The 27,049-nt window shown below is 43.0% G+C and overlaps 1 protein-coding gene across 6 annotated transcripts in view; it reads right to left on the bottom strand.

Annotated features, from left to right (window-relative positions):
* Positions 1 to 27,049, bottom strand: part of TEP1 (telomerase associated protein 1) — a 1,162,857-nt gene that overhangs the window by 623,734 nt on the left and 512,074 nt on the right. For all 6 annotated transcript variants that reach the window (XM_078652640.1, XM_078652638.1, XM_078652642.1 and 3 more), the window contains 2 exons: positions 20,700 to 20,820; positions 4,320 to 4,441 (listed from right to left, as the gene is read on the bottom strand). In XM_078652640.1, the coding sequence (XP_078508766.1) occupies positions 4,320 to 4,441; positions 20,700 to 20,820 (243 nt within the window). The remainder of the gene's footprint in view (positions 1 to 4,319; positions 4,442 to 20,699; positions 20,821 to 27,049) is intronic.

Below are 27,049 nucleotides of genomic sequence, written 5' to 3'. Positions count from 1 at the left end.
GGTCTGACGTGTTCAGGAAAAGGGTTTGTAGCATCTGAGGGTAGTGATACCAGTCATACATGATCTTGGGGTGGGCTTTCCTTAGAGGCATAGACCAATTGTATTTGGCAATGTCTTTTTATAGGGAACACCATTGTTTGTCTGTAATAGGGGTCTGTAGTGTGGCCTTCCAGAAAGCTATGTGGTGCGGGTGTTGAGAGGGGCCGTCTGTCAAGAGGAGAGAATAGAAAAAGGAGATGCGTCCCTTAGTTGTACCGCCTGCCTTTACACATTTTTCTATGGGAAGCAGGTCCCTAGTCGCCCCCATGCGCATTTTAGGATGTTGAACCCAGTGCTTCAATTGGAAGCAATAAAATTAGTCTGTGGGAGGGAGATGAAATGCGGAGACACAGTACGCGAAAGAGCGCAGCTCCCCACGCACGAACATATCTGATGGAAGGCAGGATTAAAATGGAGAGGGGTGTAGGAAGACAGGATAGCCAATGACAAAGATTTGGTGACAGTATCCCAGACTTTAAGAGTAGTAGCTGTAGGAATGCAGAGAAACATTCCTTGGTCAGTCCTGTATCGGTTTCCAAAAGGTCCCATATGATTCTCCCCGTCACCAGTCTTTCCAAATGGAGCCAGTGTTTATCTGAGGCCATGAGCGACCATTCAGACAGAATGCAGAACTGAGCTGCGTTATAGTAAAGGAGGAAATCTGGAAGGGCCAACCCCTCTGCCAGTCGTGTTGTGGTTAGTAAACGGTGAGATAAATTAGCCCTGCGGCCCTACAAAACAAATGTTGTCAACATTACCTTTAGTTTGACCAATAACTCCCTGTCAACTACAATTGGTAGACACTGGAACAGATGGAGAAGCAGGGGCAGGACGTTCAACTTAGCCGCATTTATGCTGTCTATTCAAGTGATGTAAGCAGAGCCCATTTTGAGTCAGACTTAAGTTGCTGTAACAGAGGGGCGAAATTCTCTCTGCATAGGTCTGCTGGATGGGGGTTAATTTTAATGCCTAAGTAAGTGATTTCTTTGTGTACACATCTAAAAGGTGATTTTGCCGTGATGATGGACAGCACCCCATGCGGCAAGGACAAATTAAGTAAAAAGGATTTTGGGAGGTCCAACTGTACTTTTGACTGAATTCCTGATACTGATTTTTTTGTCATAGGAAACGGATCATGCGTGTGCGCAATGACATAGTCCTGTCTCACGGATTGCGGTATTGTTGGCCCGGGAGCGGCGCCCAAAGCGTTGCCCTCATAGTTTTGGAATGCTACCACCTGCACCAAGAGCTAAGTAGGAGAAGTGTGATGGTGGCATCATACCGTGTCGTGATCAATAATTCTGAACAGGTCCTTTTGACCCTGTGTCACTGGAGTGAGGCCTACAGGCTCATTCACCTTTTTGAAAGTTAAACTACTATGTGCTTAACTCACCCATGGCCAACACCAAGTAGATGTAGAGTGCTGCGCAATGTAGGAGTGGTGACTGCATTGGATGTATGCTGTGCAGTGTGTGCACAATGGAAGCATGTGCTGGGTGTTTGTGTGAATGCAATATATGAAGCATGAAGTATTGCGCTGTGAATGTAGGGAGTGGGTGTGCTGGCAGTGTGTGTGTTTGCAAATAGCACAACCCTGGTACAATACAGAAAAGGTACAGTACTAAAACGTGCGTGCAGACTGAATATGTGTGCTGAATGCATGTGTCTCTGTAGTTGCACAATGCATGGTGGTGACAGCGCTGGTGTTCTGTGAATGTACACAGAGTGCAAGTGTGCCAGCAATGGTATATTACATGGAGGATACTGGGTTTCATTTCTGGGAAGCCCCGGCCTGCTTTGTGACAACCAGAGGAGCAGAGAAATTCCTCCCGATAGATCTGTATATTGCTGCATTCCTGTGTGCTGGGTGGGACCTACACTAGAGGAAGGGAGGAAGAGACTGCCTCTTTACACATATAAAAGGGTGCTCTCTGATTCAGTGATAGATCAAAAGGAAGAGGCCTGGACAAAACTCAGGAAGGAGATGGGTTGATAAGGGAATCATAAAGAGTAGATCCGGGAGCCCAGGATTAACCTTTTGATGCACAGATCACTGAGGCTGACATCCAGGTGTGAACTTCGGTCACTCCCATCAACTGTGTTGTGTATCTATCAACTTTGGAGTCTCTCCTGCTAGGTTAGACAGCCTTTCAAGAGGAAAGAAGAAAAGGAAACAAGTACATTTCAAAAGAAGCAGAATCCCAACATAATATTTCAAAGACTAAGACCCTAAATCACATTTGGTGTCTGGAAAATACTATAAGAAGGGGAGGCTGAGACACTAAAATTTGACATCTGCAAAGCAGCCAGACGGGCTGTGTGAGAAAGGGAAGCTCTGCAAGACATCTGTCTGTGACCAGGAATAGGGGGGCAAAGCCCTGCTAGTATCCCTGCTAAGTGAGGGGACATCACCTAGTAAAGCCAAGATCACCTGCCCTGGAGCACCAGTGACTGCCTGCTTGCTAAGACCAGTATGCCCTGTGAGGAAGAGAAGAGCATTGGAGGGAACGAGGTCCAGTGGAGTGCCCTCCTGAGAGGACTGTAGGAAACAGGGTTGTTGTTGCAGAACCCCCCACTTTTTGCCTCACTGTGGGCTGGGTTCCTGCTAACCAGGTCCCCAGCACCAGTGCTCTTTCCCCAAACCTGTTTCACAATTGGCACAACTCCAGCCACCTTGTAAGCCCCTGATAAATGGTACCCCTGGTACATAGGGAATTGGAACTGAAGAGGGACCCCTGGGGCAGCAGCACAAACTGTGTCACCCTGGGTTCCCCCAACCAAAGACTATGCACACTGCCTTTGCAGGCTGTGTGTCTTGGAGCAGACAAAACGGAAGAGTCAATATGGCACACATCCCTGTGTCAGAAATATTCTGGCGGGCCGAGATGCACCAGTGTAGAGCCACACTGCTAAAATCACTCAAAGATTCAGATCTTAAACCATGTCATCCCCATAATCCACGTTCATTCCAATAACCTTGACAATTTCTAAAAATAACAGAGGTAGAATAATTTCAAGCTTCAAATGCTGGAGAAATGCCGATCCAGATTGTTTCTCCAACACGTTAAAATTCACTTTAGCCAAGTCCAAAGATGGCTTCCAAAACGTCCTGGTTTGAAGTGCTAGCAGCCAATCTGAATTGAACACGGGACTGTCTAATCCTCGGAGAAACATACCAATTTGGATTTCCCTTATATTTCCTAAACTACTGATTGGATTTATACCAATCAGAAGAAAGGCACTTCTAAGGACCAATATCTACCTTTCTGCCAAATTTGGTGCAATTCCATTCAGCGGTTCGGGTTTTAGTTGTGTCTAAAGTCCCTATGGGAAATTGCATGGGGAAAACACGTTTTGGGACCCTCTCTTTCTCTCAGCCCCCGCTTGACGGATCACCACTAAACTTTCAAGACAGCGGCTGAAGTGAGCATTATACTAGTTTTGAAAATTTCGCAAGGATTCGCCAAACGGTGCCAAAGTTATTAGCAAAATAAAAAAAAATTTTCGCACACACATAAAAACAATACCCTTGTCTTGTTTTTTTTACCCCCACCTATACCCTAGTGCCGTTCCCCCAGTCACCCATACCTCGATCTCTAATTATGCCCTACTGTTTCCATTCTTGCCTACAGCCTAGTACAGGTTTCTCTCTATAACCTACAAGCTTTAACCCGGACTATCACCTGGAAACAATATCCTGTCTCTTAATACTGAGGACCAGGGTCCTTTTTTGACTCACTTTGCACAAGGCTTCAGATCCGTTGATCATGCTGCCATCCTGCCCATGCAAGAACTAGTTTTTCCCGGCTCAAATGGTACTTTGTTCTCTTTATTCATCACCAATATAGTAAAATATTTTGGCCTTTTAATGTTTATTTTGCTGACTTTTTTCAAGACATAGGGACTCTGCAAGAATGTCACTAAATGGAATATATAAAAATAAACAACTCAGATAAGCAAATAGAGTTACACAGATTCTACTGGGTATGAAAATTAGGTGGTAAAAAAAAAATCTTTGCTTTATTTGGGAACCAATGCATTTAGAACATGAAGTGATGTGTACTCTTCTTGTGATTTTACTGAACAAGTTATTCCCGCTGCATGTAGATTTAGCAAGAACATGTTCCATTTTGTCCTAACTGGCCAATAGCAGATAGAACACCAACTTATTGCTTTCGAGATCAAAGTATAGATAATACATGTCGACAGCACAGGCTCTAAAAGTGAATGAGAAATACTTGTGCTGTTAAAGGTAGGTAATCTGAGTAAGCGGCACTTACCTGATGAAGGCAGGATCTCTGAAGTAGAACAATGCATTAGGATGGGAGCTGCTGGGCATGTTCTTCAGGAACTGCATGGCTTCTAACTCTGTGATAGACGCCCCTCGTGCATATGACTGTAGCTAAAAGGAGTACAAATCATGTGGCAATGAACAACACCCAATCCTGAGTAACACATTGAAGCACTCAAATTCTATAAGAAGTATGCATTATGCTGCACACTTACAGAGACAGTTCTCTGTCCTGCAGGGGAAAACAACTGCACTGTGTAACCCTTAAAAATACTGCACACATTTTAATAAAAAACATTATTATCCTGTACCTGTTAACAGTAGTATTCCAATTTGAAGTTTCATCTTCGAACAAAGGACATTAGAAGGCCAGGGACACCATCACAATTGAATAATATTTCAGTGTAAAGAAGTGTAGAATTATGCCAGAGATGTCAACCTCATTTGTACTTCACTTGGAACAACATTTTCTAGCTTGGATGATGCCTTTACCAAGCACCAAAAAAATGAGGAATGGTTAAAAGTAGATTAGAGCTTTAAGAAGCAAATGATATCATCCTGCTGTAGGTGTCCCTTTCTGCAGGATCACCCCAAACCTTTGCCTTCCTCTTCCCCTTTTTGATGAATTCGTTTTTGTCAGCATTAGGACTCTGGACACCTTAAAACTGCTTACCAGTGCTAAGGTACAGGTGCTCTTGTAGTGTAGTTCCTATCATCCCAATAGGCTCTGCGCATTGGAATAATACCTACAATAGTAAAGGCCTAGACCAGACGTTAACTAGGTCTACTACTGTCGATACTAGACTTAAAGTTTTGGGTTTGCCAGCTTAGCTCAGAGTTCACTAGAAACTTTCTCGAATGTTCAGGAAAGAATTAACTCCCCTGATTAGACAAGAAGGGATTTAGTTTCTGACAACCATAGAACATGACAACTTTGCTCTCCCCTAATCAAGAGTATATCTCGAGAGTCGTGTGAACAAAAGGCAATTTATTTTACTCAGTCAGTACGTGCATTCTTAGTCTCATCAGAATGTAGAGAAAAGGAAGAGACGGGCGTGTTCAATAAAAAGGTGTTATTTATTGATCAGTCTCTTTTCTCATACAAGAGAAATGGATCGATATTATTGCAATACTTATAGCTAAGTAAAGTGCATACATTAAAAGCAGAAGTATAAAATAATATTGTAAAAACATTGATATGGTTTCTAAGCCATAAGATGTTTTAAAATGAATAAAATATATTACATACACATATACATTTGACTAAACATACTCAACTGGTGTTTCTAAATATGCCTACCCCGTGTACCTGACCTAAGCCTAATACGTGGGCGGGAATAGAAAGTTACAGTTTAAGTTAAGTTTGTTTTTGCCAAGTGAATAACTAAAGAATTCTCTGTGAGGGGTTATTCAGTTCTGTACCTGGAAGTTAGGATGAATGAGGGATGGTATCTCTCTCTCTGGTCTCGATATTCCAGGCTGCCTGCGAGGGCTGCCCAGAAACGCCGGGGCTGGAATTCTCGGCAGGAGAAAGCAGCGCGTCTCAGCGCGTCAGGAAGGCGGGGCTGCGCCAGCGGGGTCTGCTCTGCTCTTCGCTTCGGCAAGTATGGCTGCTCCGTCTCGTCACCACGCGTGTGTTTGCATAGGGCAATATCGGTAATATTTATACCTTTAAGGTGCCGAGATTGACGTAAGGATGGACATAGATACGTCAATAAGGATGTCATACGACTTGCTCGTTAGCACATTCTTTTACTGAAGTTCTCGGTGAAATCAAAACAATGGCCGCAGGGTTTTGCCCAGGTTGTCATAGGTTTGATTTGTTATGAGAACTCCGTATGCCTTATCAGGGGCTGGAGGAATATCGCTTGTCTAATTAGATCGCAAGCGTTATGACCTAATCAGATAACACGTTCCTGTGCCGTAGTGTGACTGCGTCAGATAACGGTATCTGCATCATGGGGATTTTCTGCCTCATGGGCTGATTACTAGTTAACTTGTTAGTTTACTAACCAGAATAGGGTCAGGAATAGGGGGATCGATTCAGGACCTATAGGAATACATCACACCCACTCCACGCTAACTATGGTCATATTTACTAATCTAGGCATAGTATAACATAGTACAACATACTACAGAGTATAGTGTATACCTTACCACCCCAAAATACATAAATGCATTTTGAAATTTTTCAAATATACGGAAAAAATTGCAGTCATATGTATTGTATGCACTCAAGCTGTATAATTATGCCAAAGTAATCGCATTTGTATACATTATTGCTATTTGGTATATGAGAATTACACATGAAATGGCTCTTAATACAGAAAAAAAGTTCGAGACCATTCCATCACATAATAAAGTATTTGTGAACATACCTGCGGGCAGCTAATGTCTATAAGCTATGTCTATAAGCTATCTAAAATTTAGAAACCTTAGTTCTTTAAGAATAGTTCTTACTTTAAGCAGAAGATAGTGTCCCGAAAAATATGAAAAAATATTTTGGGGCTGCTGAAAAATTGCTGTCCGTGAACTGGAGGAAAGATTGTTCATGTGACTTTATTTTTAAAGTTGAAGGCCGAATTCAGGGAACGCCGTGTGCGAGCTTGTTCAAAAGTCTCTATTTCTGCTCTGGTGAGAACATCATATCATTTTGGCTTTCGAAAAAACTGTCAACAGCTTCCTGGGAAAGTTCCACTAACTCGGAAATAGGTGTAATCATGCATTCGTGCGCATGATTGTCTCCATTGACATTCTGATTTGCATTGCTGACAGAAGGTCGTACCTGTTCGATGCTGCTTTCATCTTGAACTTCACTACCCATCAATCGTAGTGGTGAAGCTTCCACGAATGCCGTCATCAGGATTGGTAGCCTTTGAGGGCAGCACAAAGCATGAACCTTGATCGGGCTCAACAATGTTTCTGCATCCATTGGCGCATCCGATTGTAGCGTCAGACAGGTGTCTAACACGCATTCTTCTCCGCATAGCAGACACCTTAATACAGGTAAAACACATCTTTGCCACATTGGTCGAAATGATAGAAACCAAGTCATATTTAGGTCTCTAAGCCGGGAGAGTCCCAGGATTTTTGATATCCGGTCCCGGTATCCAATGGCTAGGATTGTTTCTTCCCTTGTCGCAAGAGTTTTGTCTGTGACATGGGTTGCCATAACGAAAAATAAGGACTAAGAATAGGATTCCTGCAATTAGTCCCAGGATCAGGGGAAGTCCGCCAAAAATCGAATGGACGAAATCTGGAAAAATACCCAGTATGGCTTTGAATGGTGTTAATGCCATCGAAAATACTGTCTTAAATACCTTTGAGATCCCATTGGTATCAGAAATATTTAAGATTTCATTTAGAATTTCCGCGAAATGTATGGGGGAATTAGTTGATAACAATGAATGTATCTCTGCAGTCGTCCTTGCGACTTGTAGATCATATGTTTCTTTTGATGACGAGAGCCTGGTAGGCGTCTGAAGAAGCACTGTTTTCATTCTGCTTAAAGTATCTATTCGAATAGAAGTAATTTTCAAATTGGGCCATGCCCTTGCCTCCCTGTCTGGAAAAGAGCTGGGGAACAACGAGCGTCCACAGCACTTGACCTTCGCAGTCGTAGTTACTAGATAAGGAGTCCCGGGCATAAGACTACAACATCTGCGGTCTACAATTAGAATGTAACTCCCATTATAGAGTCTTTGAAAGAATGGTTCTATTTCTGTTGCAGGTGCGCCTTGCTGGTGACATGAAAGGTTGTATGAATTCCCTTCACAGGCTCCATGCAAACTAATTCCATTACACAGAAGTGTGCCGCTTAGTGACATCGCACAATTATTGCCACTAAGAAACACTTTGTCCTTTATTACTGACACATGCATGTGAATAGGGCAGGTTCCATATTGTTTTAAGGTACCCCTTTCCCAATTTCTCGTACATGCCAGCCTGTATATATTTTTGGCAGTATTGAAACCTGAAGGTTGAAATTGGAATATTAATTATCCCATGTATTATCCATTCACTGACAGGTCGTTCTGACATTGTCATTGGTAATCTCTCAAGTTTCTCAATGCTCAGGATTGTATAATCAGCACCCCTTTGCGCCATACTGATTTGTCTATCAGTAAGGTTAAAGATTTGGAATAGTGACGTTGTGTTGATTAAACGCCAAGGCACATAGCCTGAACGCAGATTTTGTAACGTCCAGCCAAGCTGTACAATAGAACGCAATTGTGACTGACCGTGTTGTAATAACAGTAAGTCCTGCGATAATATGTCGATTGCTGAAGACACAATGCTGTCCAAAGAAAAAATTCTGGAGGACAGAGTCATTAACCCATTGTCCACTACAGAAAGTGATTTTTCCAAATTAATACGGTCAATTTCCCGTATTCTCTCTGCTGTTTCAATTTGAGTAACCTTCCAGGCCTCATTGTATGCTGCATATACAGAGGCTGCTATGAAACGTTTTTGACGCTGTTTGCGTGGTCCCATTATGAAATCACGCAAGTCAGCACCATCAGTAAGTAAAGTTAGGTGTTGCTTAATTTCTGCCAGTGTGGAAGTTTGCAGCCATTGAAGGCATAATTTGCCCACACTGTAGGTGGTTATTATCCCTGGGTGATGTCTTTGGGGATATCTAGGGTCTGGCCTGGTCATTTTGAACCCCTGTGTTTTATTCAGGAATCTGTCTTGACAGTTATTAGTATCTGTGGGCCAGATCAACCACTGTTTCCAATCAGGATGTGTTCTGTTTTGGTTTAATATATGGTTTACGTCTATCTCTTCATCTGTAGAAGTGTTGCTAAACATTGTTGGTTTTGGAATAGACGGTTTAATTAAATCTTTGATTTTGGCTAGGCCAAGACAGGTGGTTTGTTGAACAGTGTCATTTAAAAATATCATTTGTTCTGGGATCATGCAGGCTCTAAACAAAGCTTCTATACCCTGTACTTGCCAATCTTTTGTACCCCAAACACTTTTCAATTCAACATTTTTGTCCCAATAATCAAAACCAAAGGTATTCAATTTTTCAAAAAATGAGTCTGAATAAATCAATATTGTGTTGGTTATCATGGTCTTGGTTCCTGTCTTGTTAGACAATTTAAAATAGAATGCTTCAGCGTTACTTGTGTTAAAACCTGAAAAGTATGAATATTTGTCATAGAAGGTTCTTGAGCTTCCTTTTGGAGGGGTTGCACAATGTTCCCATTGATTATAATTTAAAACATTTCTAGGCTGTGCAGATTTATGTAGAAAATGGTTACCATAATGGTTATAACAGTACATACTATCATAATTTGTAGAACCCTGCAAATAATCATGTTTGGTAAATTTAGCAGACATTACTAAGTCAGACATCATATTATTAATGCTTTCGAAGTCCCAATCATCAGCAAATGAGCTTGGTTTTGCAAAGTCACTCAATGAGATCTTAATTTGGTGTGGATATTTCAGGATTTTGACCGGACCATAAATTTCATAGTCAGTGTTGTCCCAGGCTACCCCACCAGGTATCGGATTGGCTGTGAAGTTGGCTGAAGAAAGTTCTCTTTTCTCGACGTGTGAGGATGTGTGTGGTTTGAGGATCAAGTTGATTTTCTGACTTGCTGTGTCCATTTTAGCATATTTTCCCTCAATGAAGCGTCCCAAAGTTAGTACCATGATGAGCCAAAGTATGAGGATAAATGCACCAAAACCCACCCAAAATTCAATCCATGGAGAAATCAGATATGTTTCTTTCAGTTGTTTCAAAAGTTCTTTAGCTTTATCTTTAAAGGTTTTTGATGATGGCTGTGTTTTTGATTCACTGAAGCCTTCAGAGGAATCATCGAAGTTTATGAAGTAGCCGGATGCAGTTCTGTCAATTGTTCCAATTGGTTCAGGATTTCTTTTTCTTGCATTTTCACTTGGTACTTCATTATAGATTGGTGTGTCCCTGCTAAATGTTTTTATTTGGGTTTTCAGAGGTCTGAGTTCTATTGCATTGTTGCATAGTCCTTGTTGTTCTTCTGTAGGCGTTTCGAATGTGATGAGCCTTTTCGTTAGGACCTCTGTACTGGTAGCAAACCTAGGTGTTCTGCTACTTATTGGGAGTCCACTTGGCCTACTGTTTGTTATCGGCCACATGTTGTGGTTTTACCAGGTCGATTGATACAACTCGGTTCTCCTTTTTTCCAGCAAGTGGCGGTACTACAACTGATCTTGTCCAGTTGACAGACAAGACAGGAACTGCTTTTCTGTAAGAAGGCCCAAATTCCTTCTTTACCGCGATCTTTTCCCTGACTAGATCCCCGACTTTTGGAATCCAGACAGGTCTTGCTGGGACAGGTGGTGGTTCTTCAGTGGTTGTTGGCTGTTGTTTCAACTTTATGTTGCTCAGGTCTTTTCTTGTTTTGTTTAAGTCCTGCAAAATAGCCAAACGGTCTTTGATATCAAAGCTTTTTTCTTTCACCACTGAAGTCTGACTATCAATGTCAGAGATCATCATCCTAGTTCCAAATAATAATTCGTACGCACTGAATCCCTTCAGAGAATTTCTTGGCAAGTTATTTAGACTACGTTGGACACTTATTAGATGTTTGACCCACCCAGCTCCCGAACCTAATACCTTTGCCGTTATAGATTGCTTTATGTCACGGTTTTTTCTTTCAACAATTCCGTTCCCCTCAGGGTGAAATGGACAAGAGTACCGCAATGCCACGCCCATGCTGACCATGGCCTCCTTATAAGCTCTAGAGCTAAAAGCAGGACCATGGTCCGAATGTAGCATGCCAATTGCGTATGTGCCGATAAAGACTCTCAAATCTTTTATAACAGTTCTGGCGTCAGCCGTTCGCTGGGGCCACATCCATATGAATCTCGTGCATGAATCCACTGCGACCAAGATATATTTATAGTTACCGTCCCTTTGTAAGGGACCGCAGTGATCTAGATAAACACAGGCTAATGGTTTATCCGAGATTAGAAGGGGCGTCTGCGCTGGACGTCTCACCGTTGATACTTTCATTTTTTGACATATTTCACATTCTAGAACACAGTTCCTTGTTTGTCTTCTCATTTGTGGCCACCAGTATCTCTGTTTTAATAATGATACTATGGCTGAGACGCCAGCATGAATAGAAGCAAGCCCTTCATGTGCCGCTATTATTAGTCCTAACCTATGTTCCATGTTTGGAATTGCCCTATCCCCCACTCCAGGGATTCGAGCAAAAGGAACATTGTTTGCATCAGTTATGTATGAGTATTTTACTGGAAAGCCTTTCGGGAGTGTTTCTATCGGATCCTTTTCTGAAGCGCTGACAGCTTGTAATATTTCGCTGTCTATTTTTGTTTTTGACCGGGTGATGGCAGCTACGGAAGCCGTTTGCACAGCTGCCTTCGCGGCCTCATCAGCCAATGAATTCCCTGCAACGTGAACGCCATCACGTTGATGACTCAGCGTATGTATCACGTGAGTCTTTGGTAGTTCTTTTTGTAAAAGAACTACTTGTTCCCAGAGCATTTTATGCTTGATTGTGCCACCTTTCGCATCCTTGAAACCATTTTGAAGCCAGATCTGCAAGTATTCATTGTAAGACTGAACGCAATAATACGAATCGCACACTATGAGTGTGGGGAATTCTCGATCGGTATTTTCAAGCGCCATCTTGAACGCCAGTAGTTCAGCTCGCTGAGCTGTACAGTCTCCTAAAGATTGTGTTTTAGTGATTGCTGGTTTAAATTTTCCTTCGTGCCAGCGACCTTTAACAATCGCGCACGCAGCACTGTAAGCTTGCTTACCCCCCACTGCGGGTTGTGCTGATCCGTCTGTATATATTATACAGCCGTAGTGGTCTAGAGGCAGAATTTCGGTCGGCGGAGGACATTCAAATTCATATTAGAGAAATTCTTGTGTTTTTAAGTAAGGATCAAATTCGTACGCCACGTCTGTTGCAGAAAGAGAATTAGCCCATTGTATCCATCTCGGATGGAGTGCTTTAGCATTTGGAATGCTTGCCTTTGTTACCGCCTCTAGGGCTGGTATTGGGGTCACGATTATTATTCGTTTACCTTGTTTTTTAGCTTCTTGCTTAATTGGGTACTGTCTTTGTGCAGTAGGTTGTGATTTTAACTGGATTTTGTGAGGAGGAGAGTCCTCATCCCATCCCACGTGATTTTTATATAAAGCAGGAGCTAGAGCCACTGCCCATTTCCTGGCAAGTGTGTATTTTTTATGAATTGGAATATGATTTGAGAAGGCAGGCATAATTACCTCTTCGCCATGAGGGCACTCCCTTACAAACTCTGGTGGCCAGTCTTTTTCAGCTAGAAGGATATCATAGCCCTTGGAGAGATTATCCCAAAATAGTCCCCTTATTTTCCTAGTCTTATCTCCCTCTATATGCAATGTTATTTCGTATATTTTGTGAGGTTTGCTAACTCTGGTGTCCGCAGTTTCCACTTGAAGATATTCATTCGTGTCCACTGTCTCCAGATGATTCATAAGGACTTTGCGAGCTATGCTCACTTCTGCTGCGCTGTCTAGCATTGTCTGAGCCCATTCCCTGTTTTTCAGTTGTCTCCTCAGTATTCTCGGCATTGTTAACTACCTTGATACTGGCTACCTTCTTTTTTGGAAATTGTAATTTCTTTTTTAGCTGAGCAGGTTCCTTGTCTTTGGACTTGGCGTGCTCTTCTCTTTGTTCTGATCGTCCTCTTCTTTCCGATTTCTGCGAGGAAGTCTGAAAAGATTGAGAGGGACGTGTATCAATGTCTTGATATCTATCAGGCTTTTTTATATTATCCCTATTTCTAAGGTTATATCTATTCCCAGAGGGGTCACTTTGTGGTGACCTGTGTCTCTGGTTCGGAGATTTTTCTCTTCGCCTAGGAGACCTTCCTCTGGACTGGAATTTCTTTTCTTTAGGATTGGATTGTTTGTTTCCATCCCAGTTCTTTTTTGGTGATGTAGATTTATTGTTATAAAATATTTTTTCAGGACTTTCAATCAGTTGTGGTTTTACTGGTATCCCACCTAAACTATCTCTGCCTAGTTCCTCATAGGATTTTTCTATGATTCTGGCTATTTCAGCTGGTTGGTCTGCTATATCTGTCTCTTTTAACATCTGGCGGATCGCCACGTTTGCTGCTTCTCCTTTTATGTTGGCTAATAGTATAGCCGAGACCTGCTTGAAGTCTTTCAGTAATTTCATACCAAGAGTTAAAGCGGGTTCTGGACCATATTCATCTTGAATTTGTTTTAGCACATCTGGTATTACCGAAATGGATGGAACACCGTGCGTTTTTGTGTAGATGGAAGCAAAGACTGTACCCCAAGTGTCACAGTCCTCTATGTGTGGTGCGATTCCCATTGGGAGACAGATAGTCAGAATCCTGTGTTTTTCTAATGGGGTAGTGTCAGGAAACACCGCCTCTATTTGGGTGATTTTCTGTGCCAACCAGAATGGTATTTGTTCCCGTTTAGCCGGTACCTTCCCTAGACAGGACTGGATGTTCTGTGGTGTAATTTTATTTGTGTTCCCCTGGTGAGGGGTCAGCTGTGGAAGTTTAATCGCTGGCTGAATTGTTGAAGTCCGCATCACATATTGGACTAATTGTCTATGTATTTTTATTAATTGTTTTAGCTGTGTTAACTGCTCTGCTGCAGACATCCCTTTGATGTCTGGATGTGGTGTGTATCCGGCTAGGACCGGCCACGTTGCTCCTGGTCTACCTAAAGGACCGAGCCTGGTGATGTGATTGTTATGTTTTAGGGCGCCATCAAATAAGAGCAGGTGCTCTTGAAATTTGAGTGGTACTTCCACCTCCTCGAAAGGAGTGTACGTTTCAGGAGGTTCCTCTATTTTGTAATAGTGGAAGTACTTTGTTACAGCATTTGCTGCTGGAAAATGTATCCATGAATAGTATACCTCTGTCTGCCGATATTCGTGTGCCTCAATTACGAATATGACTGTGCCACCTCTAGGTGTCAGTCCATTTTCTATAAGTTTTAAAGTTATAGATCTCCTTTTGATGACCGGGATGAGTATTATATCCTCGTCTGCTGCCTGCATGGTAGCGTCAGCTGCTGCGAGTTCAGTTGCTAATCTAACTGCCTCTCTTTCATCCTCATTGTCTGACATTTTACTGTCCAAAAGGTTATTTTGTTTGTTTGCAGATCAGGTTTCTTGTGGAAACAAAGATTAGATGCACAATATTTTGGAACAGTGTATCCTTCAACGTTGACTTATACCAAGAACCATACATAGGAGTTCCCTCCTGCGAGGTCTGGCGGATATAACCTTTCACCCACTCCAGACGTCTTTGGAGTATTATGGGAAAAGGGGTCTGAGTGAGAAAGCACGACTGAGTTACTCTAAATGTCTTACGTTAGTTTTATCGCCCTTTCCAAACGCGTTGGGCGCCATGTAGTGTAGTTCCTATCATCCCAATAGGCTCTGCGCATTGGAATAATACCTACAATAGTAAAGGCCTAGACCAGACGTTAACTAGGTCTACTACTGTCGATACTAGACTTAAAGTTTTGGGTTTGCCAGCTTAGCTCAGAGTTCACTAGAAACTTTCTCGAATGTTCAGGAAAGAATTAACTCCCCTGATTAGACAAGAAGGGATTTAGTTTCTGACAACCATAGAACATGACAACTTTGCTCTCCCCTAATCAAGCGTATATCTCGAGAGTCGTGTGAACAAAAGGCAATTTTTTTTACTCAGTCATTACGTGCATTCTTAGTCTCATCAGAATGTAGAGAAAAGGAAGAGACGGGCGTGTTCAATAAAAAGGTGTTATTTATTGATCAGTCTCTTTTCTCATACAAGAGAAATGGATCGATATTATTGCAATACTTATAGCTAAGTAAAGTGCATACATTAAAAGCAGAAGTATAAAATAATATTGTAAAAACATTGATATGGTTTCTAAGCCATAAGATGTTTTAAAATGAATAACATATATTACATACACATATACATTTGACTAAACGTACTCAACTGGTGTTTCTAAATACGCCTACCCCGTGTGCCTGACCTAAGCCTAATACGTGGGCGGGAATAGAAAGTTACAGTTTAAGTTAAGTTTGTTTTTGCCAAGTGAATAACTAAAGAATTCTCTGTGAGGGGTTATTCAGTTCTGTACCTGGAAGTTAGGATGAATGAGGGATGGTATCTCTCTCTCTGGTCTCGATATTCCAGGCTGCCTGCGAGGGCTGCCCAGAAACGCCGGGGCTGGAATTCTCGGCAGGAGAAAGCAGCGCGTCTCAGCGCGTCAGGAAGGCGGGGCTGCGCCAGCGGGGTCTGCTCTGCTCTTCGCTTCGGCAAGTATGGCTGCTCCGTCTCGTCACCACGCGTGTGTTTGCATAGGGCAATATCGGTAATATTTATACCTTTAAGGTGCCGAGATTGACGTAAGGATGGACATAGATACGTCAATAAGGATGTCATACGACTTGCTCGTTAGCACATTCTTTTACTGAAGTTCTCGGTGAAATCAAAACAATGGCCGCAGGGTTTTGCCCAGGTTGTCATAGGTTTGATTTGTTATGAGAACTCCCTATGCCTTATCAGGGGCTGGAGGAATATCGCTTGTCTAATTAGATCGCAAGCGTTATGACCTAATCAGATAACACGTTCCTGTGCCGTAGTGTGACTGCGTCAGATAACGGTATCTGCATCATGGGGATTTTCTGCCTCATGGGCTGATTACTAGTTAACTTGTTAGTTTACTAACCAGAATAGGGTCAGGAATAGGGGGATCGATTCAGGACCTATAGGAATACATCACACTCTCTCATACAAATGTGTTAACATTGGCTTATCCACAATTGCCATATTTAATTTACTTATAAGCCCCTAGTAAAGCGCACTACATGTGCCCAGGGCCGGTAAATTAAATGCTACTAGTGGATTTGCAGCATCAATTGTGCCACCCACTTAAGTAGCTCTTTAAACATCTCTCGGCCAGCTACTGTAGAGCCAGTATGTACAGTTTTACTCCTATTTCAACTTACCATTTAAAACCCCTTGCCAAGCCTCACACTCCCCTTTAATTACATACGTCACATCTAGGGAAGGTAGGCCATAGGTAGCCAATAGGGAAGGGTGCCGTATTACTAAAATGTAGGACATGTACGTTTAAGTTTTACATATCCTGGTAGTAAATATCTACAAAAATTGTTCTTCACTACTATGACCCCTACCCTCATAGGTTAACATTGAGAATTATTTATTACATTTAAAATGTTGAAGTTCTGATTTAGAAGGAGTGGAACTGTCATGTTTGGTAACTATAGACTTGTAATAATAAACCCACTTTATCTTTTAAAATTGGATTTATTATTACAACTTTAAAAATGCCAATTTTAGAAAGTTGACATTTTTTCTGCTCTCAAGCTTAAGGAATAGAGGACTCTGTGCAATTCAAACCCCCACTTTGAAGTCTCCCCCTCTTCTTTCACGATAATCCTTGGTAGCCCTAACTGTTTTGGCCGCTACTAAGGAAATAAGTCTTAGTAGTAGCCAGACTGTTAGTTAAGATAATATCACAACCCTACCTTACAGATTGAATGTAGGCTCTCCTGTATACCTGTGGGCACCTAGAGCCTCAAATAGATGAAAAGGGTAGATGTTTGCATTGCAAAGCACCAAGAGAGCGCACCCTACAGTATCTGTTTTGAAGTGTGTAATTTACGTGTCTGCTAAATAATGTATGCCCATTAAAGGGCGTGTCTAATATTTTAGCTTGCACCCCTGTGCATGAACAACTGTACCTACACCACATGCCTCCAGAGTACTGTGAATCCTGTAAGTCAGCAAAACCCACATTTATCATATTCGTTGCTGCCTTGATAATGGCTGCTGAGGGGTTGGCACCTTTCTTGGTTATGGCTTTAGCCTTTTAACATCAGCTCCAGCAAAGGGGGGTATTTGTGCCCATTTGGCAATGGTATTGACCAAAAATGAATAATTAAGGGGAGAATGAATCACTTGTACCTGTAATACCAGGGTCAGGTGTGGTAACCAACTTAAAAACCTTCATTCACATACAGGAGCGATGGAACAGTATATCTTGGTTCTCCGCTTCTCTTAGAACGTGAAAGCATCATCATTGGGTCTTATTTTGATAGTATGCTTTACTCCACCTGGAGGTTGAGCAACTGGTTTTGAAAGTAGCGATCAGAAATAAGGTGAAAAATAGTGAAGTGAATTAAAATTGCTCAGCTCTCCTTACCAAATGAACTTTATTCGATAGGAGAGGTGGCAAGGTTAAGAAATAGGGTGGTGCATGTATAGAAGTGCTACTGTTCTACAGCACCTTGTAGTCCACCGTAACGGGAGCGAGCACAAGTAAAGGCAGCCTGCAGTATCATGTGTCTGAGCCCGCCAGTCCCCCCCGAGGGATGATTAAGCTATAGGTACTACTGACCTGTTGCAAAGAAGAAGAGTGAGTTAATTACCAACCCTGATAGGATGCTTACAATATAGCACTGTAGCACTCAACCTAGATCCTGAAGAAAGCCCCCGACTATTTGGGCATTCTGAGGGGCTGAAACAGGTCTACCTTTTAATTGGACTACAAGGTGCTATAGAACAGTAGCACTTCTATACACGCACCACCCCATTTTTTAACCTTGCCACCTCTCCTACCGAATAAAGTTTGTTTGGTAAGGAGATCTAAGCAATTTTAATTCACTTAACTATTTTTCACCTTATTCCTGATCACTACTGTCAAAACTAGTTGGTCAACCTCCAGGTAGAGGAAAGCAAAGTATTAAAATAAGACCCGATGATGCTTTCACGTTCTAAGAGAAGAGAACCAAGATATACCACTCTATCGCTCCTGTACGTGAATGAGGGTTTTTAAGTTGGTTACCACACCTGACCTTGGTATTACAGGTACAAGGGATCCATTCTCCCCTTGATTATTTACCTTTGACAGGAAGCTAAATGGATCATAGCTTCTTTCTCCCTCTGTTGATTACATTATATTGACCAAAAATGGCCAATGCACTTGTTGTTTTCGTTGTTGTCAGAGCCATAAAGCTAACTATACAGCCCTAATTGTCTATTTGCCTATAGGATTTTTCACCATCTTTGTACAGCCGCTGACATGAGTGAGACCGGTTTTGGTGGTCCGTTAGAAATTCTAGTGCGGAAACTGTATATTTTTTTTCTAGGCATGGTATAGCCATATGAATTGTTGTAGGATTTGTCATGAGGTTTAGCCCTTTCCACAAGACAAAGTCCAAGAGAGGGTTTGACTTTGCCATCTTCCTTGGTTTCTCCTTGAACGTATACAGGAACCAGTCTTGTGTGGGGTGAAAAACACTGGAAACTCAGCGCAAACCTTTTAGCTACTGTTTCAAATATGGCATGAAAGCAGAAAATATTGTCCATCTGGCTGCATAGATGTTCTATCCCTCAATTTTTTCTCAACTTGACGATCGCCTGCTCCATCGGTTTTATGCTCTGGGACCTTGCTAACCTCCTCTTCTGAGGTGATGTCCTGGTCACGGTCTTGCAGATCATCTTCAGCCATGTCTCTCAGAAATGGAGGAACTGGCTGTAGTGTGTGGTGGTGCAGGAGGATCGTCTGGAGGAGAGTTTAGTGGAGAGTGCCTCTCATAACTCTGCACATTGTAGAAATATTATAAGCTTCTTTCTTGTGACACTGTCCCCTAATCATGATCTTCATACTCTGAAATGTATTGGACATCTTGCTAAGTACTCTACGTCAAAGCTTCTTCTTGGTCACAGAAATGTACATTGTACTCTGAATCTACGATTTGGACTGGTAGATATGCAAAGACATTTAGTGCAATCAAGGGTTCTCTCTTGGCGGAAATATATTTTATTCCATCATCAGGATTGTCAACAGAATAGAGCTTGGCACAAGATACACTGAAGTAAATTGCCTTGGTAGTAGCTGATGTGGGGGTCGTCAATGTGGGAGTCTTTCAGGTGGTCATCAATGATGAAATCCTCCATGATGGACTCGTTGGGTCACTGCTGAAAGACCTTTTTGCATATTGATAGAACGATGGTCAGCAGTACTGTCAATGACACTATGACCTTCGCTGGTGATGGAAAGGCTAACGATGAGGCCGTTGTAGGTCTCATCGATAGTGATGCTGTGGACTATGGCATTTTCTTCACTGACATTGGTGGGCCACCCATCGATGATGGGTTTGGCTGGGGTTAGTAGGGGAGCTGGCAGACCCCAAGAAGGATCCATTTTCCACATCATTTTGGGTACAGGTTGTTCATCTGCTTTTCCAATGCCATTTCTTAAGAGGGCTTGGCTTTCCGATTCCCTGTGGCGAAATCTGGCACTTCTCCGGTGTACTCCATTTCTTGGAGTTGAATAGGACTTTTTACTCTGCCTTCAAAAAGTGCTTTGAAGAGCACTTTGCACTGAATAATCCCCTAAGCAGGGGTCAATCCTTTTTGAGGGGGCAACCCTCTTCTTTTTGAAGAGATACAAGGCCAATTTCCTTACCCTGTTCTTCAGGGTCCAAGATGCAAAAGATTTGCTGATGTTGCACCTGGACGTTTTATTCGAAGAGTACAGACAATAAATGCACTGTAAGTGCTGATCATCAGAGTAGATTTTTCTTTGTCTGCAGCTTGAACAGGTTTTAAACCGAGACATCTTCTACTTTTCTGTCATTATGGTAGTTGGACAGGTCTCAGAAATTGAAGGTATGCAGATGTGGAGCTAAGAATAGTAAATCTCTGCACTTACCTGTATATACTTGTTAAGACAATACAGTAGTAGTCAATATGCAGCACTCAACATTGTTATTGGACAATATTTTGTCACTCAGTGTGACATATCACCAAATTCCTCACAGGGGCAAAACTATTGGATGCTGCGAAATAATCCTCCCCCCCCCCCTTCCCCCCCCCCCCAAGCTTCTAAGATGCAACCGCATGCACTCCAGTCCAAACAACTTTCAGAATACTGGACCAAACATTTTAAAAACCTGCTCTATTAGTTTTATCGCACACAAAGATAAAAGACTTTGACCAAACTCCTGAATATCAAGACCACTAAAATCCAGATTAATTTGACAATTTCATCCTACAAACATGACAATGGGGCAACTGTAAATTCCCTAACCACCACTGAGGTGTACAGATATGTGGTAAGTGACAAAGAGGTGATCTAGTAAACATATTTTCTTGATCAATATCTCAACCCTATTACTTCACTCAATGAAAAAAATCCTCCAGCAAACATGTAGACCACCTTCCATAACTATGCCATGCACACCCTTTGCAGTAAAACAACATCCTCCACACCCCTGGATCACCAGTAAATCTCTTGGTAACACGTCATCAATTATTAAGCTTGCAAGTAAAATCTTCTTACCCATTCAAAGTGTGGAAGATTAGGTAGATCGTATTCCTGAGGTACATGTCCATACCGGTCTCCCAGAATGCCTATGAAGATCTGGCTCCGTGCAACCTCTGAAAGGCACAGACCCAGTTGCCTAAAACGAGAATATAGCAGAAAATATTAATTAATATCCCGCCTAATGAGAAAGGCTCCCGACTCAATAAGCAAAATATAGACTTGAGAACACCTGCAAAGAAGAAAGGATGATGCCTACTTCTTAGATCTGGTGCTTGATATACTATGTATCAGTGCAAGTTCAAAATAAATCATTCAAATGTTAAGGTAGTGAATCCAGCCTTCAATACCTAGTCTTATTCCATTACACATAGTAACATATTTTGTTGAATTTCTGAAATGAAGAAAGTCATTCAAATAACCCAAATTTGAGGGAGCAATTCACCACTTCTGTGATGTTTCTACAGCTTACATGAGATCGTATTCATTAATTGTCACTTTTTATGGCACCTTGGGTAAATCTTCGATATTTGCACAAAGCAGGCATGTTCATTACCCAAAACTAAGTAAGCCAAAACCAAACAAATGAAAAATGCAACGGATCTCAGATAAAATAAATAGTAAAAGTTTCAACCCTCCGTTCTTTTAGGAACTCCCCCAACCACCAGACGACCATTCTGTATCACAAATCCTATTCTTTCTATGAAAGGTACTCTATGGCTGGGTTAATACTATAGATCTCAACTCCCACCCACATTGCTCTAAGTTTTGCACTCTAACAGAGGAACTTTTGGAAGAGCTGGGATCACAGAGTCCAGATTCATTTAACACACCTTGAGTATATGACCTGGCCTCAATACAAATCTCCATTGCTGTTTTACGTATGTCTGAAATGGAAACCATACATTTTTTAATTTTGGGACTCTGTCTTATACTATAGCTGTGCATTTTTCTATCGCACATATTGACCATGCTTTGGACCATACGGTCTTCTTCAGGAGTGAGGACAAGAATCTACAAAATTGAGCTACTGTTTATCTGGCTGCAGAAGCAGGTGGGTACAGAGCATCCCATTCAGTGAACACCGCAGATATTTAAATTATTCCTGTGTCACTGAGAACTACACTAGAGTAGTCATACTCCATTCCAAGCCAGTAAATTCCTTAATTTTTTGCAACTATACTCTTTATATACAATTGGATTATCTCACAATTGCACCATATGCACAAGTTACTTACCTTCGGTAACGATATATCTGTAAGAAACAGTAGTTAGTGTTAGATTCTTTACCTCAGAATATCCCCAGGCGTCAGACTGGATCCGGAAAGTTTTGCGTAGCAGTACCCCTGCACGTCAGTAGGCGTCGTCTGCGGCTCCGCGTCTGTCGTCGGCGTCATGATCGCCAGGATGACGTCGGAGTACTTAGACGCCGCCCTCGCGCGCTGACATCACTTCCTCTTTTTTCCACGCATGCAAGCGCAGATCCATGAAGAGCAGTACTCCTAGTCATTTTTTGACTAACTTTTTGATCTATTTTGGATCACTTCAAGTCGATCCTCGACTCGCAGTGCCGGTAGGGATGCCCGGGTTCAAACCCTGCGACGATTGTCACCGCTTGATGTCGGTGACCGACCCCCACCGTCGGTGCCTTTACTGTCTCGGGGCCAACCACGAAGACAATTCGTGCCCTGACTGCCAGGCCTTGACATCGAAGACTAGGCGGGAACAGTCCCGTAAGCGTCTCGAGCTACGGCAGTCTGCCCGCGCCCCCCGCTTGAGGTCCTGGTCCAGGAGGAGGTCGAGGGACCGGTCACGGGGCAGCAGTCATCGCCGCTCGACGAGTCAACACCACTCGTTGGGCTCCAAGTCCTCAGGTATGTCGAGGCACTCCAAAAAGAAGTCGAAGAAGCGGCATCGCTCTTCCGACTCGCGCGCTGCCCCCCCCCCCCCCGACGCTCGCACGACGTGGCCGGGGGTTCGGGCCGCTCCACCGAAGCCGCAAGCGCCGCGTCCAGCTCCATACCCATCAGTCCCTGGGCTGCACGCGACGCTGGGGGAGATTAGTGCTTTCCTCATGGCCATGAGGTCGCGCTTCCCTCCGTTGGAACCCGCCGAGGCGCCTTTGGGCCCTGGCGGTCCGTCTGGCAGCCCCAGCGGCCGGACGTTATTTAGCTGACACGTAAGTGACACACTTCAAAACAGATACTGTAGGGTGCGCTGTCTTGGTGCTTTGCAATGCAAACATCTACCCTTTTCATCTATGTGAGGCTCTAGGTGCACACAGGTATACAGGAGAGCCTACATTCAATCTGGAAGGTAGGGTTGTGATATTATCTTAACAAACAGTCTGGCTACTACCAAGACTATTTCCTTAGGAGTTGCCAAAACAGTTAGGGCTACCAAGGATTGTCGTGAAAGAAGAGGGGGAGACTTCAAAGTGGGGGTATGGGTTTATGCCCAGATCTCTGTACTGCGGTGAATGTATGACATGGTTCTGCATTCTGTCCATCAACTGTTGTTTTTGTATTTGTCACCCCGAGTGGGACGGGTATGCTCAGACGTGAGTCCCGTGCTCTCCACGCCACTGGAGTCAAGCTATCCTGGCTGAAGACGGCTGATAGCCAGAAACCGGTCCTAGGATGCTTGATTCCGGTCCAGCGAAAACATGGCTTGGCAGTCCGGGCTGGACTGTTCCCATGAGGCACAGGGTCAAGGCTGATTTGCATACGGCCATGTCTGAACTGGGGTGGTGTGGTGAGCAACAAAACGATGGATTTAGGCCCAGATCTCTGTACTGGGGTGAATGTATGACATTGTTCTGCATTCTGTCCATCAACTGTTGTTTTTGCATTTGTCACCCCGAGTGGGACAGGTATGCTCAGACATGGCGATCTTTGAGGGTTCAGGCTTATGCTGGAAGGGCTGTGTAATAAGGGGCATGCTGATCCACACCTGGTGGTTTTGTGTCCACGCAAAAACATTTTGGAGTGAAATATTCTCCCATATTAGTCATAACATCTATCACCATTCACCTACTAGTACTACTTATGGGAGACTCCAGGGAGGAGAATGTTTTTCCTCTGCCCACACTTGCAATATGAATATATATATATATATCCAGGGATGTACGATCTATCAATCTGTGGAAATTCCAGGCCTCATTCAAATGTTTCCCTTTAGAAGAATTCCCTAGACAGCCGTAGCATTTTACCCATCGATGTTAATGCTAATAGTCTATTCTGTATATTTTTAAGGATTCCTACAGGTACGGCAATCCAAGGACACAGCAATCTGAGATAAATGGAGCAATACAGTAGAGTACCGTTGCTGTCCGAAGTTAAGCGCTAGGCATATTGTTGTGCACCAGTCTCCTGGTTATGAAAACAGATTGTATGGGCTGTATATTTATAGGTCATACCTTCTCATGGAGTCTACAAAGGATTTTCGTTTACACCTTGGAGTCAATATTCCTTTCCTCCTGTTCTGGTCTTGTAGACATGTGGGATGGTGGCCAGACAGAGATTGGCTGATCTGAGATGTCTTTTGGGCACGTGGAAGGAGAGGCGGTTGGTTCAGATATGTGGTTCCAGGGCTGTGAAGGGCCTTGTATGTCTGGGTGAGGAGTTTGAAAAGTATTCTTCTTCCGACTGAGAGCCACTGGAGATTATGGAGGTGTTGGGGGATTTGACTGCGATGGGAGATGTCGAGGATCAGTCTGGCTGTGGTGTTCTGGATGGTCTGGAGTTTGCAAAGGAGTTTCTTGTTGATTCCCGCGTGGAGAGCAGTGCCATAGTCCAATCTGCTTCTGATGAGAGCGTGTGTGACAGTTTTTCTGGATTCGGATGGGATCCATCTGAAAGAATTTCAAAGCATGTGGAGGGTATTGAAGCAGGTCGAGGATATGGCATTTATGTGGCAGTTTATTGTGAGCGATGAGTCTAGTATGATGCTGAGGTTTTGTGCATGGTCAGTAAGGGTGGGGGGTTTCAAGGGCAGGAGGCCACCAGTCATCCCATGCAGAAGGAGTGGAGCCAAGGATGAGGACTTCTGTTTTCTCTGAGTTGAGTTTCAGGTAGCTGTTCTTTATCCAGGTGGCTATGGCTTTCATCCCTTCTTGGAAGCTGTGTTTGGTGATGTTGGGTGTATTATTTATTTATTTATTTATTTATCAAATTAATTTATAAGACGCAGCAGCTACCCAAAAAGGGTTTCCCGGCGCATTAACGGTGCTGGAAGCAGGAGAAAAACTGAAAAAGAGTTACTGAGTAAATAACCATGTCTTCAAAGATCTACGAAAACAAGGATAATTGGTTTCTTTGCGGATGGCAAGAGGAAGAGTATTCCAGAGAAGTGGACCAAGATAAGCAAAGGAGCGACCACCCATCCTAGCAAGTTTAAATCTGGGCACCATGAATTTTCCAAGAGAAGCTGAATGGAGATGGCGGCTAGGGACATATGGGCAAGCTGAAGAATGCAGGTATTGTTGAGCTGAACCACATTTGATGTTGAACATGTAGCTCGGGCTTTAAATTTAATGCGATTTTCCACCCTGAACCAATCTAAGTCACGGAGGTAGCCGGAGATGGGTGTGATTCTGGGAACTCCGCATAAAAGTCTAGATGCAGCGTTCTGCACCAGCTGCAGTCTAAGGGTCACAGCCTTGTTAACACTCAGAATTAGAAGATTCCCGTAGTCCAGCCGTGAGGTGATAAGGGCATGGACCAAAGTTTTCTGGGTGGACTTAGGTAGCATCCAAAGGATCTTCCTAAGCCATTTTAAGATGGTAAAACAAATGGCTGTGACCTTGACTGCTTCATGGTGCATAGATAAAGAATCGTCGATATAGACTCCCAAATTACAGACGTGGCTGGAAGGCTACGGAAGAGCTCCCATCTCAACGGGCCAGTGTAATGGGCCCCAGAGATCTTTCTCCTTACCAAGAATTAAAACCTCGGCTTTTTCACCGTTAACTTTCAGAAAGTTCTGGTTCATCCATATAGCAATTCGCCTGAGACCCGACTGAAGACAGTATGCAGAGCCAGGGTCAGGACGAGAAAGTGAGAAGATGATCTGAGAGTCATCAGCATAGGTAAAGCGGGTCAAACCAACCTGATCGGCAATGTCAGCTAGAGGCCTAACATAAATGTTAAAAAGCATGGGGCTCAATATAGAGCCCTGGGGTACCCCAAAGGGTGATGGATGGATATTTGACCTATCAGTAGCAGAGAAAATCTGAAATGTATGGCCTTCCAAGAAAGAGACAATCCAGTCCAAGGCGGAGCCACAAATGCCCAAGGACCTCAGTGTGTTGACTAATATAGGATGGGAGATAGTGTCAAACGCTGCACTAAGGTCTAATAATATGAGCGTGACAGGATCTCCAGCATCCAAAAGGTGGCAAAGCCTCTCTGTGAGCCCCAGCAAAGTGGTTTCGGTGGAGAATCCAGTTCTGAACCCAGATTGAGAAGTATGAAGAATTATATTAGACTCAATTAAGAAAGATGAGAATTAATATGCCTTTCGAGGATTTTGGAGAAGACAGGCAGGAGGGATCGCAGTGTCAGCTGTAGATTTCTTAAAAAGAGGAGTAACCATGGCGTGTTTCGAAAGTGAAGGGACTTTGGACTCCAATAGAGAAGAGTTTGAGATGTTCAGGATATCCTGCTTATTGGCACAGTCAAGTTGCTTAAGGATGGAAATTGGCAATGGATCATTGGGAGAACCGGATTTGACCTTATCTAGGATAAGAATAAGAGAGTCCAAATTAAGAAGGGGCCAAAAGTCTAAAAGAGGGGAAGTAGAGCAGAGCTCCATGGTGAGTTGTAAGTGAGAAATAACAGCAGTCGAACTAGGAGGAGGAAGTATAGGGTTAGTAAATGTCAAATTTGCTTGCAAGGGCGAGGTTAAAGGAGAGTTAGCAATTTCAAGATAGATCTTCTCAATTTTTTGTGTAAAGAATTGAGACAGATCTTCACACTGCTTTTTATTTAATGGCGTAGGGTTGCCTATAGTTTCTGACCCAGCAAGCGTTTTTACTAGACCAAAAAGTGTTTTAGAGCAATTGGCTGTATCAGAAATGGTTTTGGAAACAAGACTCACCCTAGCAGTCTTGCAGAGGTTATGGTATATTTTTAAAGCCTTTTTATAGGCATCTTTAAAATCTGGGGCAAAATCCCTTCTCCATTTACGTTCTAATGCTTTACATTTAGATTTCTCAATTTTTAAAGTATCGTTGAACCATGGAGCTGGGGGATGATGATGTGTAAGTTTTTTCTTAGTCAGGGGAAGACAAGCGTCTATAGCATTAGAAAGCCAGGTATGAACACCATCCGAGAGCATGTCGACCAGCAAGTCAGATGTTGGTACAT

Source organism: Lissotriton helveticus, chromosome 7, assembly GCF_964261635.1.
Source record: "Lissotriton helveticus chromosome 7, aLisHel1.1, whole genome shotgun sequence".
Classification (NCBI taxonomy): Eukaryota; Metazoa; Chordata; class Amphibia; order Caudata; family Salamandridae; genus Lissotriton; species Lissotriton helveticus.
This window is presented reverse-complemented; position numbering and strand designations above follow the sequence as displayed.